The sequence below is a fragment of the Hemisphaericaspora subhashii genome (assembly GCF_019202705.1).
Source record: "Hemisphaericaspora subhashii strain CBS 10753 chromosome Unknown scaffold18, whole genome shotgun sequence".
NCBI lineage: Eukaryota > Fungi > Ascomycota > Pichiomycetes > Serinales > Debaryomycetaceae > Hemisphaericaspora > Hemisphaericaspora subhashii.
In genome coordinates this window covers 137,466-151,741 of record NW_026057280.1, presented here as the reverse complement: position 1 = coordinate 151,741, position 14,276 = coordinate 137,466, and the positions used below count along the sequence as shown (strand labels likewise).

Below are 14,276 nucleotides of genomic sequence, written 5' to 3'. Positions count from 1 at the left end.
TTGCTAAAGTTTGTTGAATAAGTGATTTATAAATAAGTTTAATTTGTGATTCCAAATTGATCGTTCTTTTTTTCTTCCCCAAGTGAAAGTTTCGCACTAAGGGGCCAAGTGGTGGTACGAAGGATTGTGTGTTTGATTGGCATCAGAAAAAAAATCTCAAATCAGAGCATCACCAATTCTTTCTGCACTCTCTCTATCCAAACAACAACAACTTAGATACTTTTAATATGTCTGGACGTCAAGGAGGTAAAGCCAAGCCATTGAAGGCTCCAAAGAAGAAACATCAAGATTTCGACGATGAAGATTTAGCTTTCAAAGCCAAACAAAAAGCTGATGCTGATGCCAAAAAGAAAATGGCTGAACAAGCAAAGAAAGGTGGTCCATTAATTGGTGGTGGTATTAAGAAGAGTGGTAAGAAGTAAATATATCGCATCTCTGTCTTATATAGGTTCATTACATATTGTTTTAATATAAAGATGTTTTATTAATTAGTTCGATACATACATTGTAGTTCATTCACTCATTTTTATTTTTATTCCATCCTGCATTTTTAAAAAAAATCACCAAAACCTTTTACAAACCACCAAAAAATTACCATTATTGTTTAAATAATACAAACTATTATCAGGTAAAAAGATAAGCGACCTCGGTGAGGATCGAACTCACGATCTTGAGATTAACAGTCTCACGCCTTAACCAGCTTGGCCACGAAGTCCTTTTTCGTGAACGACCAATTCATTAAATTTGTGTTACCATCTATTGTTTGGTCTCTTTCGGGAAATTTTCACCGGAGTTATAACTGAAACAAGTATTTTTTGTCGGAATATCCATGATTAATCAGGAAATTTCAGTCGGTATTAAAAAATTTCAGTTGCTGCCGTAAATTTCAAAACTATCGTAAAAGTTATTGCAACCCGTAGAACTCCATGTTCTGGAACCTGATCTATGAAGAAACTTGTTCTGAGATTGAGATCACCAGTTGTTCTGTCAGTGGGGGCTCCGTAATGCTCCTGAAGTTTGAGCAAATTTTGGAACAATTCTCCCGAAAATTTGATGCCTTGGACGTATAACACATCAAAAACCCACCGCGCGTGACATCATCGATGAATCTGACCATAAGTTATAATACACAACAGAGATGAGTTTAGAAGTGATGCTTCGCTGCCGATTTTCTTCTGTTCATTCTGTTCTTAGTGATTATCAGCTGTAGCTCAACATGAAAAAAGGGTTATAGAAGTCTACCCCTCCAACTATAATCAATGGTTTGAATTAAATGTGTGAATAACTAAAGAGGGGCATGTCACTAACCGCTAGGGAGGAATCTTGTAGTTTATATTGGTTTTCCGAACCGACTTCTACCGATGGATAAAGAACTATGTATGTGCCAAGAACAATATTTCCGTGATTACAAATCTGCGACAATTACACTTTCCCCTTTCAGAAATTTTGGACGGACTTAAAAAGTGACACATTTTGCTCGGAAATTTTTCCGACCGGGCTCGGATAAAAAATTTTAACATATTTTTTGCATCAATGGCTTTTTTGCAAAATTATATAAAAGTGCAGGGGGTTCCACTCGTGAGACATTACTCATAAATAATAGATGATTTCTTTTGTTGCAGCCATACATGATATAGAACCTTCTATTTTTTATTGACGAAAAATAATAATAGATCTACAATCTAAATACAAAAATGTCGGAAGACAAGGAACATATAGATCATAAAGACAATGAAATAGCAACTAGCTGCCAACTTAGTACATCTACAGAAGGGGCTGACCTTGGGGATAAACTAGGAGATGCACATTTGAATATACTCCCGACAAAGAAATTAATGGTATGCCTAGCAGCTCTATCGTTAGGTTTATTTGCATCATTTGTTGACCAAACTAGTATAACAGTTGCATTACCTAGTATAGGAAAAGACTTAAATTCGGAAACAACCATCAATTGGGCTTCGGCAGCTTCGTTATTAGCAAATTGTGCCTGTCAAGTGCTTTTCGGTCGATTAGCTGACATTTTCGGTAGGAAAACTATGTTGTTATCGTCGTTGGCTGTGCTTGGTATCGCCGATCTTGCTTGTGGGTTTGCTCAAACAGGGGTCCAATTCTTCATCTTTAGGGCATTCACAGGTATAGGTGGAGGTGGGATTCAATCGTTAACAATGGTCATGGTGAGTGATATTTGTACTCTTAAACAAAGAGGGAAATATCAAGGTATATTGGGATCTCAAGTTGGGTTAGGAAATGCGGTGGGTCCTTTTATAATGGCTGCATTTATTGAGAAGAATTCTTGGAGAAATTTTTATCATATGATGACTCCTTTAATTGCTGCAATTATGTGTGTTATTTGGTATTTCATCGATACTAAAGAATCATCCAAGAACTTAGACAGTGTTTTAAGTAGAAAGGAAAAGTTTAAGAAACTTGACTATCTTGGTATGTTTTTCAGTACCGCAAGTTTGACGTTGTTGTTGATTCCCTTGAGTGGTGGTGGTTCGACATATGCGTGGAACAGTTCATTAGTCATTGGTATGTTCGTGGTTGGTGGATTATGTTTAATTATTTTTGTCTTGGTTGAATGGAAGATCCCCACATTACCAATGATTCCTTTATCGTTATTCACAAGACCTTCTCTTGCAATGATATTAGGTTCAAATTTCTTCTATGGAATGGCTTATTATGGATTCACCTATTATATCTCATACTACTACCAAATCGTTCGTGAGAAAGATCCAATCCACGCTGCTATATTGATGCTTCCATTAGTTCTCAGTTTAGCAATTTCATCTACTTTGGCTGGTCAATTAGTTAGTTTAACGGGCCATTACAAGTGGATTATTTTAGTAGGATATGGTGTCTGGACAGTTGCTTGTGGATTGACCTTACTTTTTAACATTAATACCAACTACGGAGTAATCGTTGTTATCTTGTTAGTAATGGGAAGTGGTGTTGGTTGGACTTTCCAGCCTACATTAGTTGCAGCACAAAGTCAGTCCAAAAAGTCTGAAAGAGCAGTGGTTATCAGTGCCAGAAATGTTCTTCGATCATTTGGAGGTGCAATTGGTATTGCAATAGCTTCATTAATCGTCAGCAATACTTTGTTAAAACAAGTGAACCAACAGCTTCAAGGAGATTCCATACTTCCAAAGGAATATTTAATCAATCTTAAAACTCATATTTATTCACAAATTGATACAACAGGCTTATCAGCAGAACAAATTGTTTTAGTTAAGACCATGTACATGAAATCCCTCCATAATTTCTTTTATTTAACCATTCCCTTAATTGGTCTTTGTTTTGTTAGTACCATATTTATCACCGATCATGGTCTTCATTGTATTGATGAGGAACCCGAGAAACTAAATCATCAGGATAAAGAGGAATCAAGTGTCAATTCAAATGTATGAAAAAAATCTAGCTTTTTATAGATCCTCTTACATTTATTTATTTTATTTATTACAGTATTTACATATTCTAAAGATTGTTAAGCATATTAACTATATTATTGCCAAATTGTTCGAAATCAACATTCTCTTGAAGATATTCGATTCCTTCTTCAACTATTTTTTGTACGTTACCGCTTCCCATATTCTGATTACTAAAATGTTGTTCAGCATATACAAAATACCCCGCAGTATCATCTAAATCTTCATAAACTTGATGAAAGGTTTGTTCTGAAAACCCTAAATTATCAAAATTTAAATTTGATAGCCACTGAAATGCATTTTTAGCATTACCCCCTTGTTGTGTAATTGTTAGTAATATCAGTTGTAAGAATGGAACATCTTGATATATGAATTTTTGTAATCCACGCACGTATAAAATCAACATAAAAACACAGAAAGTTATAACTAGAACCACTTTTATTACGAATAATACTAAATTCAACCACATTTTCAATGATCTTATAATTAATCGATAAACAATATAAATCCCCAAACAAATGAATATTGTATTGGTTACTTCTGGGTATTTCAAATGACAATAAATTATCAAACTTAATATGCTTTTCAAAACAAACAGAAGCACTAGGGCTATGAATAAGCCTGTTTGTACTAATATTCCTTTCAAATCCATAATTGTTGTTTATCTGTTGTAAAAGAAAGGTCGCCAAATAGCAATTGGGTTTCGTTGTAACTAAAGATCATTTGGTAAATTATTTTTTTATTTGGCCCTGTCAAAAATGGATCTGGGGGGGGCGGGGGGGCAATTACAAGTTACCCGGATTATCTTGAAAAGTTTTGTATAAAAACTCATCGAAATGTCAATTTTTTTAGAATTGTTTTTTTAAGTTTTTTGTTCTTTGAAAGTTGACCTCCGAATTTTGAAATTTGGCAGTTTTTTAGTATTTTGATTCATTAGATTTGATTCATTTACGTTCGTTTGCAATTCAATTGTGAAAGCTTGTTTTGTTTAGAGAATTTCGCCTATTAATTTAGGGAAGTTTTCGTGCCATTTTTTGGCGGATGAGACTTGTTAGAGGGTATTGGATTAGGTTTAATGAGTTGTTGAATCACTGTTGATAAACGTTCGGATAGATAAATAGTGGTTATTTAGAATATTCCAAAGGTTAGAAACTTTAGAGTATCCCGTTGTATCACAACATCTTTTAAAGAACATTTTATAACTAGTAATTATCATTCAAGTTAATGCGAATGATCTTTAGTAGTGTTTGCCAGGGCTATGGATTGAAATAGATTCATATAAATGTCATCTAGAATGAAAATGACCCTAGTCGTAAAAACGTACCTATCTATTCTTTCATAGAACTGGATTTCTTTCTGCATTCTAGTAGGCCCTTTCTTGATTTAACCTATCCTTGCTAAAGAATGATTTATTTCAAATAAACTGATAAAGTAAACTCTGACCGTTAAAGTTTACCATATTTTGCCTCACCCTTGCGGCTGAGTTTTATTGTTTGGTGCGAAAGGGCATGAGACTGTTGTTAACTTCACACGAAAAAAAATAAGGGGAAAAAATAGGACAAGGAATTTCATAATTTTTAAATGGAGTAGCAACTCATTGATCCTTTTCATCAAATTTCTAATAAAGACAAAGGGTGTTATCCATCGCAAATAGAATAGAAAGGCTTTCCCACAACTAAAAGGAAACTTTTTTTACAAGCATGTTTAGAAAGAAGCCACCTCAACTATCGTTGTTGGAGGAACTTCAACAGACATATACAGATTGTTGCAACCTTACCATAAAGAATTTAACATTAGAAGAAGACGGAAAGCTTGCAGACGCCTTAAAAGGATGGAAAAGTTTACACACTTCATTGCTATATAAGCTTGAATTATTTGAGAAATCTAGTGAAAAACTATCAGCTGAAAGTAAGACTGTTCTTGGAGAATTAAAAGCAATACGAGATCAGAATGTGAAACATCTAATACGAGTTCAATTGAGAATGGATGAGGTCAATAGGAAGTCGAAACGCGAAGGCAAAGTGCCGCCCCCTCCACCTCCACGCCACACCAAACCGAAATCTACGACTTCAATTCCGTCATTTAGAGTTTCGTCACTCACTTCTGGAAATAATGTCCCAAGACCAATGATGAAATCACTTCGACCGCATTCTAATGGTGGTCCTGCATCAAGACACACATCACCGCCTTCAACACTTAGATTACAGTCTGCTCAACAAGCTTCCAAGGCTGCGGTTGTATCTTGGCAGAAACCAGTCAAAGACACGTCAGCGAAATCTCAATATAAAAGTAGCACTACTGATGACCTATTCCAGGATTTTGATCAAGGTATAGAACAACCTGGCAGTTCAAGATCTTCATCAGGGGTTTCTGAACCGTCAGAAGAAGATGCCGATTTACTCGACTTTGGAGAGGATGATATGTTTAGATTCAATAGTCTTTATCCCCCGGGTGACTATTTCCCCCCTGAGAAGACAAAAGTTAATGCTATTTCAAAATCTATGGACGACCTAGCTGTTAAGCAAACAGAAAGAACTAATAGGAGCCAGCTGGTTCCGAAAATCAATGTTCCCAAAATCAATGTCGATGCACCTAAAACTCAGCAACAGAAGAAGGCTACCCCACAACCTAAATCTAGGAGTTCACCTGATATAAGGCTGGACGTCTCAAATGCTACACCCACTAAACGAGTCTATGTTTATAACAAACCTAAACCGATTAATGTTCAAAAAATGATGCAAACACAGTCAGCCAAGCATCAGAACGCAACCAAACCGATTGTAAATTCTCCACCTAAGGCAAAATCGACATCAAACATACAGTACAAATACGTTAAAACACAACCCAAGAAAAAGACAACAACACAATCTAAACAGAAGAATAGTGAACAGCGGAAAGCCAGACCGACCTCTAGAAAAGAAACAGCAGATACAAGCAATCCAGCGATGGATGACTTGCTAAGTCTTTATGATGAAGAGGAGGAGGAAGTTGCACCGAATAACGACCCATCGAATTCTATAATGACTGATAAGGAGCAAGATGAATTAATTGCATCCATTCGAGGAATAGACCCCATTTCAGCAAAACAAATCTTGAATGATATTGTTGTCCACGGAGATGAGGTATATTGGGATGATATCGTTGGTTTAGAAAGTGCGAAGAATTCCTTAAAGGAGGCAGTAGTTTATCCATTTTTGCGACCTGATTTATTTCGTGGTTTAAGAGAACCAACTCGAGGTATGCTCTTGTTTGGCCCTCCAGGTACTGGTAAGACTATGTTAGCACGTGCTGTAGCTACGGAATCACACTCAACTTTTTTTTCAATAAGCTCATCCTCCTTGACTTCGAAATACTTGGGAGAATCTGAAAAATTGGTAAAGTCGCTATTTTTGTTAGCCAAGAAATTAGCTCCATCAATTGTATTTATGGACGAAATAGATTCCTTGTTATGCACAAGATCAGAAGGCGAATTAGAAAGCATGCGAAGAATAAAGAATGAATTCTTGGTACAATGGTCAGAACTTTCAAGTGCTGCTGCCGGGAGAGAATCTGAAAGTGACGACGTGTCACGAGTATTAATTTTGGGGGCTACCAATATGCCTTGGTCTATTGACGAAGCTGCAAGAAGAAGATTTGTCCGGCGACAATACATTCCACTACCAGAGGGAGAAACAAGAAAAGCTCAACTTAAGAAGTTATTAGAGTACCAGAAAAACACGCTTTCTGAAGCAGATTATGAGTCTTTGGTAGATTTAACAGAGGGTTTCAGTGGTTCCGATATCACTGCTTTGGCCAAAGATGCAGCTATGGGACCATTACGAGCTTTAGGGGAAAAGTTGCTTCTGACTCCAACTGAACAAATCAGACCAATACAACTTTGCGATTTCATCCATAGTTTGGACTATATCCGTCCAAGTGTTTCTAAGGAAGGATTAGCAAAACATGAAGAATGGGCAAGAAAATTTGGTTCTTCTGGTGTATAAATATTCTCTGGGTATAAATTCTTTTCGTGTATATACGACTTATTAATGAATTACGAATCAAGAAAGATCTTCTCAAGTAAATGCATACTCATCACCAGATAGTTTCTCTAAATGGTTCAAACGGGTCTATCACTTTTTCAAAATGCAACGACCTGCATAAGTCTACTAAAGACACATAAATTCAAATAATCCCGTTCAGGAAGCTCGGTCAGGGTGATTGCAACAATGATGTCATGCACATATGACAAGATCGCTCTAGATATCAACCATTTTTCATGATGATGACCTTAAGCAGAAAGCAACATCGTTCGGCATAGTTCATGCCGCTCAAATCGGTCCGATCGATAATTTACAACATTGCCTCTACTCTTGACACAAAAACAGCTTAAGAAAAAGCTTTGGCATCAGATTGGGAAAGCTCGTACGTTTCAAAAAATGTTCCTTTTATTTTCTTGAATCACGGAATAAGGAGCAATTATTTTTCAAAATTTGCTTTCCTGTGTTTCTTAAAATTTCTTGTATGTTGTGATAATATGCAATCTCTTCGCCCGATTCACCATTATGTCTAAAACTGCAACACATACAGAAACTCATTTCCAGGCTTTTTCTTGAGATAAAGACTTAAAATTCAAAACTCGAGCGTTTCCGGTCTCTAAGGCTTTTCCTGCGTTACAAGAAGACAATCAATTCCTCAAAAAGGTCTGGGTATTAATTATTTTGTGCGGCTCTCTGCTAACAACTCCGAAAGGGTAGTGTAGGGAAACCTATGTAAAATCCATCTTCGTAATTCATTCTCCCACTTGATGTATACCCTAATGGTTTGGGAAAAACAAGCCGAAGTAATTTCAAATCGATATCATAGATTACAACTGTATAGCACGAATTTAAATCATCCCTTCGGTTATCGTCGCTTCAAACCCAAGAAAATTCGGTGACGTAACGCGATTAATTCAAGACCCAGAAAACCGTTCCATAGGTAAATCCTCTCAAACCGCCAAGAGAAGACCGCATCGGAACACGAAGTCCTTGTTGAACTAGAAAAATGACCAGCAAACTTGTTGAGTCTCTAGACCTACAAAAGAAAAAGCCGAATGCTGAAATATAGCTCGCAGTATACTTCCAGTAGATGGTCCAAAATATCTTCGAATAGGTACTAGTTGTTGACAGCTTGCAAAATTGAGACCAGCCCTCAGGTTAAGGGGAAAATAAATCGTGTTCCCCTGTTTCGGAGAATTGTAGAATATGTGTTTCATTTCTATATTATGCTTATGAAAAGTCAATCCCAAGCCTTTAAACGCATTTACGAGTAAAATCCTGCTGGGCGCAAAGATCATCAGAAAGTTGCGCAAATTTTAGAGATTCCAAGCTAGTTTGGAAAAGATTGAAGAAAACCAAAAAGTTGTAAACAACTCACACAAATCTAAGAAAACCAAACCGATTCCAAGCATATTTTAAAAGAGAACTACTCGTTGCTACTCTGAAGAAAAAGTGCTCAATCTTGGTCATACTTCAGTAGTTCAACCGAGTAGTCTTCCACCGTTAAGGATTCGGATCGAGTTTTTGCACTGTAGTCGATTCTTATTGCTCTAGTAGTAATACATATCGATATTCCAGCCTGAATCCTAATGATGAAATGAAATTCAGGAGATATCACACGGATTTATCACTAAAAAAATTCTTACAGATGGTCATCTATTTGAAACTTTCTAGAAGAAGCAACACAACCCCACCTCTATAGAACCGAACCTAAACGTACATGGAAAATTCTTGGTCTTCCAAGGAACTAATGTGAAACGAATGTAGCGGCATTTGTTGCTCCAATTTTTTCTTTCCCCGGCTAATCGGTTACACCACAGGCCCTTTGGTATAGGGAAAGTAGAATAGACGTATTGAATAAATGGGAAACTTGAAACCATTCTCCGGTAGGTATCTACAATCATACCCATCGGAACAGTTTAAGCATTTTAACTAGTGTTTTGTGAAACGGAAAACTAGTTGATGACTGGTTGATGATTTTATTTTTTGTCCAAAACAAGAAACTTAGTTTATCGCGGTTAAATATTTTTGCGACAACTTCGGTTGCATAAAAAATAAATCTTAAACTCGATATTTACGAATTACATGAATCTGATAACAAAAAATCAAAATTAAAACTCTTAGGTCCCAAGCAGTGTGTTTAAAATATTAAGCGGAGATCATATCATTTGAAATGATATATAAATCCAGAAAGGATGGATTTGTAATTTGACACTTTTGCAATTAGGATTCTTATAAAATATATACAACTCCGATTTTTTTTTGTTATTACACATTTTACAACTTTATCATACTCAAACACTAAGAATAAGTCTATTTCTCCTTTAACAATGATAAGTCCAGGCTATATTGATCAAGGGTTTGTTCTTACCAACACACAAGCTTCTGGGCGTCGTCTTGAGTCAATAACGTATGGACAGCAAGAACAATCCATGGGCATGCGCCCAAATTTTACTATAGAATGGTTCCCACAACAGGAAACACAAATTCAAATGAACGACACTAACCAAAGTTTTCACCCCAATTTCTATGGTGGGAAGGCTTACCATTATGCACCTGAAAACTTCGCACAGTCGGTTACTCCCTTGCAGTCAGGACAACTTCCTCTGCCTGGAGTGGTTTCATTACGAATGCAAAATTTCAATGAAAACCGTGAATCCATAGTCATGCCAATTGGCCATCACCCAGTGGGCACTAATTCATCCAGACATCAATCAGTACTAGCCCCAATTAATAGGGAAATGCAACAACAAGAGTCCAGAATAATTCTTCCTCCAAGAGCTCAGTCTCAAGGAGATATCTCGCAAGGCTGTTCAATGAATAATGTTTCTACTGGTCCCCAACAATCGTTGCTCCAACAGAAAAGCTACGCAAGGTTAAATAACAACCATGCTTCAGTAATCCACTTAAATCAAGGTTTGGCACAACCTATAGCAAGTCACCCTTATTTTCCAAACTCAGAAACTCTTCTTCGTAGTTCTGCAATACGAATGCAATGCAGTCCTTATCTTAATTCAAACTCAAGTCCACGTCCTCAACAAGGTCAGCGAAAAGTTAAGCAATCATCAACATGGACTGCTCCTGAAGATAGAATGCTAAGGGCCTTGAAGGAGGTAAAAAAATTAGGATGGAGAGAAATATCTACTTTCTTTAATGGTCGAACTCCCAATGCTTGCCAATTTAGATGGAGGCGGATAATGAGTAGTCTTGCTGCTAACGAGTCGAAGAGTGTGCTGCCACCAACTGTTAAATCTCCACGTAGTCGTCTGGCACAGAAAGTGAAAGAATCAAAAAAAGTTTATAGCATTAATTACATTCTAAATTAGATACATAGCATAGAAAATCTACATTTATTTACTTTGAACCAATTCTCTTCTTGTATAGCACATAAGTGGATTTAGTAAATATACACTATAAAATCTCCTCTATAAAAAAATTATAAGGTTAAGATTTCCATTTTTTGAAATCTTTCGTTATCTGAAGTGGCATACAATAGACAGGATCAATTTCTTTGAACTTATACCTTTCAAAATCAATTAGACTTAATCCTGCTATCCCAAAGCAGGTATGATAAATATCCGTCTGATTATCTGGGCGATCACTGAAGCCACCATCCTCAAGATCCTGGCATGTGAGAATAAAGTTCTCTAATTTAGCCAAGTCAATCCAATGCTTCTTATTCAAAATTGCTAAGGAAGAAAGTACCCACCAACTATAACATACATCCGGCAATTTTTCTGGTCTTCCGTTGAAACCTCCACTTGGCAATACCTGTCTTTCACTCAACCACGACGCAAGCTGATTATCCTTCTCTATTAAATCTAACCTATCAGCTATGGCCAAAGTACCGACACACGTGAATACTTGAGCAGCATGACTCTCTGCACCTGGTAACATTCCAAACCCTCCATCAAAGTTCTTGCACTTCATAATAAACGCCACTGCTGGTTCCAGAATTTCTCGGGTCAATTCATCTAAAAGAGATAACGAAGATACGGCAGTATACACAAATCGGGTATCAACTTCGCCAAATTTGTCTCCCTGGAAGCTACCATCTGGCAATTGTAATCCTTTTATGAAAACAACTAATTTTTCTTGTTGGGATTCGGAAAGCATTGACAACTTCAAATCATAAATCTTAAGAACTTGTAATGCAGACAACGTCGACAATATATGTGCATCGTGCTTTGGAAATGAACTGAACCCGCCAGACCTATCATCCCAACAGCTCAATATGTACTCTATCACTTGCGACCTATCTAATGCATCAAGTTCATTCATGGTAATTAAAGCAGTCACACCCCAATACAATCCATTCATTCTTAGGTGTTCACTTAACCAATACTCATATGATCTATGTGAATCTTGTTCTATCACATATTGTACATGCTTTTCTTTGATGAAATCTGAACTGGACATCCTTTGTTGTGATTGATTCAACTGTTGGGAAGTCTGTTAAAAACAAAATGTAAGAATCATCATTTAATGAGAAGTTCAAAATTCCTGTATATAAAATGCTATACAAAGATTCTATGTAATGGGCTAAGATACAAGATGTGATGATGTAATACTATATAAACAACCTAAAAGTACAATTCTTTAAATTCAAACTTCCTAAGGCTTGGATAGTATTCTACATAATTTAATTTTCGTGAATTGTTTGATACAATTTTAGCAACATTTATAACTTTGCAACCATTATAAGTAACATCAAAATTATCAAAGGTTGAATCATGAAGAACGATAATATTAGGTAATGGTTCAATACGGAGGGCATAATCATAAACAGGGTTGATTATTTTCAAACTTTTCATAAATGGTTGTAAATTACCCTGATCTAATAAAGTTTTCACTAATTTTCTTGCTTCTTTTAATTTAGTAGGTAAGTGCTCTGATTTATCTTGCAAAAGAGTGTCTATCCTATCTTTGTCACTAGCTGAATCACGTTGAACTATTTCCTTTTCTTTCTCCAAGTCGTTAGCGAAAATCATATCATTCCTCTTGAATTTAGTCATTACGTCATCTTTAAGAATAACAATTTCTTGAGATAAATAGTTTATTCGAAGTGGATTCCAACCTAATATTAAGTTTCCTTTAGGTAACATTTTCTCTAGTCTGTTTATAAACACTTTCGGAATTGATCTTTGTGGGAAGTGATTCAAGGTAGAAGAACCAAGAGAGTAAGTAGAATGCCAAGGATCATTCTTTCCAGGAATCAACACAAGTTTGCAAAGCTTCACAGTATTCGGGTAATTACTCAAGATGTTTGCCAATTCATCAAAATTACTCTTATAAGACTCGGAATTTGAAATATTAGACACTGATGAGTTTGTAGAAGTCAATGGTTTTGAAGTAAAGGATCCAGTCAAAACGATGGCTAGGGGTGTACTCGTTTCTTCTGATTCCATAGACTCGATTAATGAATTCTCCAATTTATGAAAGAATTTCTTTAACCCCTCCATGACTTTAAAAGAATCCAAGAAACAGTCTGACCCAAGGAATATAAATTTGTGATCTGCGAGTCCCCTTTCTAGGTGCGTCAACTTCTTTTTCAATCCTTTTGGTATTTTTGTGATTCTTTCCCCATTCTGTGGCTGGATTTGTCTGTGAATTCCTAAGAAATCAAGATTACCATATACTTCTAAGCTCTTGTCTCTTCTTTCTGCCGGAGGATGACCAATATTACTTACATAAAAACAACCTCCTATATAATCGTGTGCTTGATTGGAAGATCCTCCCGAAGCAGAGTAAATCCCTTCAACAATTACAAACATCCCAGGACAGTAAAAGGAACCTTCAGTCTTGAATGTTTGAGAGAAATTTAATTCGATATGATCAGTTGCATCCTCTAAGATATATTCATCATTTGTGTTCTTTGATAATAAACCAAATAAAATAAACTTCTGACCATCTCTTCCTAGCACGTTCTTGATCAAAGTGATTTCATTTGTTAGATTCCCCTCCTTTAAATTCAAACTAATAGATGATATGCTGGCCATTGATGACTTTTGAAAGTTCTCATTTCTGGATAATCTATCCACCAACAAATAATAACGATTGGTGAACAATTCAATTGAAGATTGTAAATTATTTGATAAACTTTGCATCAACGATGAACCTTTTTTTGCACTGATACTAAATTGCTTTCTATTCTTATCAAAAACTATTGCAAGTTGATCGTTTGGAGATATAATTTTGAAGTAATCTTCCCAGTTAAGTATTTCTTCTTGTTCTATATCCTCAAGGGTATCTGATCTTTTGGCTTTGTCACTAAATGACAGAGATTCCGATTTCTGATTCATATCTTTTAGAACCTGTTTCAAACCAGCTCCATCGATGAATAACCCCCGATCTTCTGCTTTCCATACTTTAGCAACTTCTTCTAGAAATTGTTGTGCTTTCGGACCTTTCCATTCAAATCCAAATTTATAACTGATCACTTCTGTCAAAAGGGTAAGAGCATCAGTATTTATATTTAACCCATGTTTTTTTGATAGTACCCTAAACGCTATGGGACGCAAGTTTGATGGAAGAAGCTTTATAGGTAAAGAAGTAGTAGATTCCATCGTCTGGTTAGATAAGCTCTGTAGAATAGAGTGTTGTTAAGCTTACGCGTAATAAATTTTTTGTTGATTTCGAAAATTTAATTCTGACGCGTAGCCTACGGCGTACAATGCTAATTTTCTGATCTAGTATGGTTGTTTCGGCATTAATATTTTGAGGTGTTGATTCTTCTTATAAATATAGAAAAATAGATTAATAAACAAAGTAACTCTATAGATAATTTTACAGTGATGTCTGTATTTTCAACAGCATTTTTTTACAATAG

At 36.0% G+C, this 14,276-nt stretch overlaps 6 protein-coding genes across 6 annotated transcripts; 3 read left to right on the top strand and 3 right to left on the bottom strand. All coding sequences in view use genetic code 12, as the record gives it.

Annotated features, from left to right (window-relative positions):
• Positions 1-227: 227 nt before the first annotated feature.
• Positions 228-3,410, top strand: J8A68_002697 (uncharacterized protein; the record flags this gene model as incomplete). Its single annotated transcript, XM_049406476.1, has 2 exons — positions 228-411; positions 1,720-3,410. 2 exons carry the CDS (start codon positions 228-230, stop codon positions 3,408-3,410), a joined length of 1,875 nt encoding a protein of 624 aa, XP_049264069.1.
• A 67-nt stretch (positions 3,411-3,477) lies between these two features.
• Positions 3,478-3,834, bottom strand: J8A68_002696 (uncharacterized protein; the record flags this gene model as incomplete). Its single annotated transcript, XM_049406475.1, has 1 exon — positions 3,478-3,834. One exon carries the CDS (start codon positions 3,832-3,834, stop codon positions 3,478-3,480), a length of 357 nt encoding a protein of 118 aa, XP_049264068.1.
• A 1,294-nt stretch (positions 3,835-5,128) lies between these two features.
• Positions 5,129-7,411, top strand: YTA6 (putative AAA family ATPase; the record flags this gene model as incomplete). The annotated part of the gene is made up of 1 exon (XM_049406472.1): positions 5,129-7,411. The coding sequence occupies one exon, from the start codon at positions 5,129-5,131 to the stop codon at positions 7,409-7,411; it is 2,283 nt and encodes a 760-aa protein (XP_049264067.1).
• A 2,366-nt stretch (positions 7,412-9,777) lies between these two features.
• On the top strand, positions 9,778-10,773 carry J8A68_002694 (SANT/Myb-like DNA-binding domain-containing protein; the record flags this gene model as incomplete). Its single annotated transcript, XM_049406471.1, has 1 exon — positions 9,778-10,773. One exon carries the CDS (start codon positions 9,778-9,780, stop codon positions 10,771-10,773), a length of 996 nt encoding a protein of 331 aa, XP_049264066.1.
• Positions 10,774-10,891: 118 nt separating this feature from the next.
• Positions 10,892-11,866, bottom strand: BET2 (Rab geranylgeranyltransferase; the record flags this gene model as incomplete). The annotated part of the gene is made up of 1 exon (XM_049406470.1): positions 10,892-11,866. The coding sequence occupies one exon, from the start codon at positions 11,864-11,866 to the stop codon at positions 10,892-10,894; it is 975 nt and encodes a 324-aa protein (XP_049264065.1).
• Positions 11,867-12,030: 164 nt separating this feature from the next.
• DPB2 (DNA polymerase epsilon noncatalytic subunit) lies at positions 12,031-14,013 on the bottom strand (the record flags this gene model as incomplete). Its single annotated transcript, XM_049406469.1, has 1 exon — positions 12,031-14,013. One exon carries the CDS (start codon positions 14,011-14,013, stop codon positions 12,031-12,033), a length of 1,983 nt encoding a protein of 660 aa, XP_049264064.1.
• Positions 14,014-14,276: the final 263 nt, after the last annotated feature.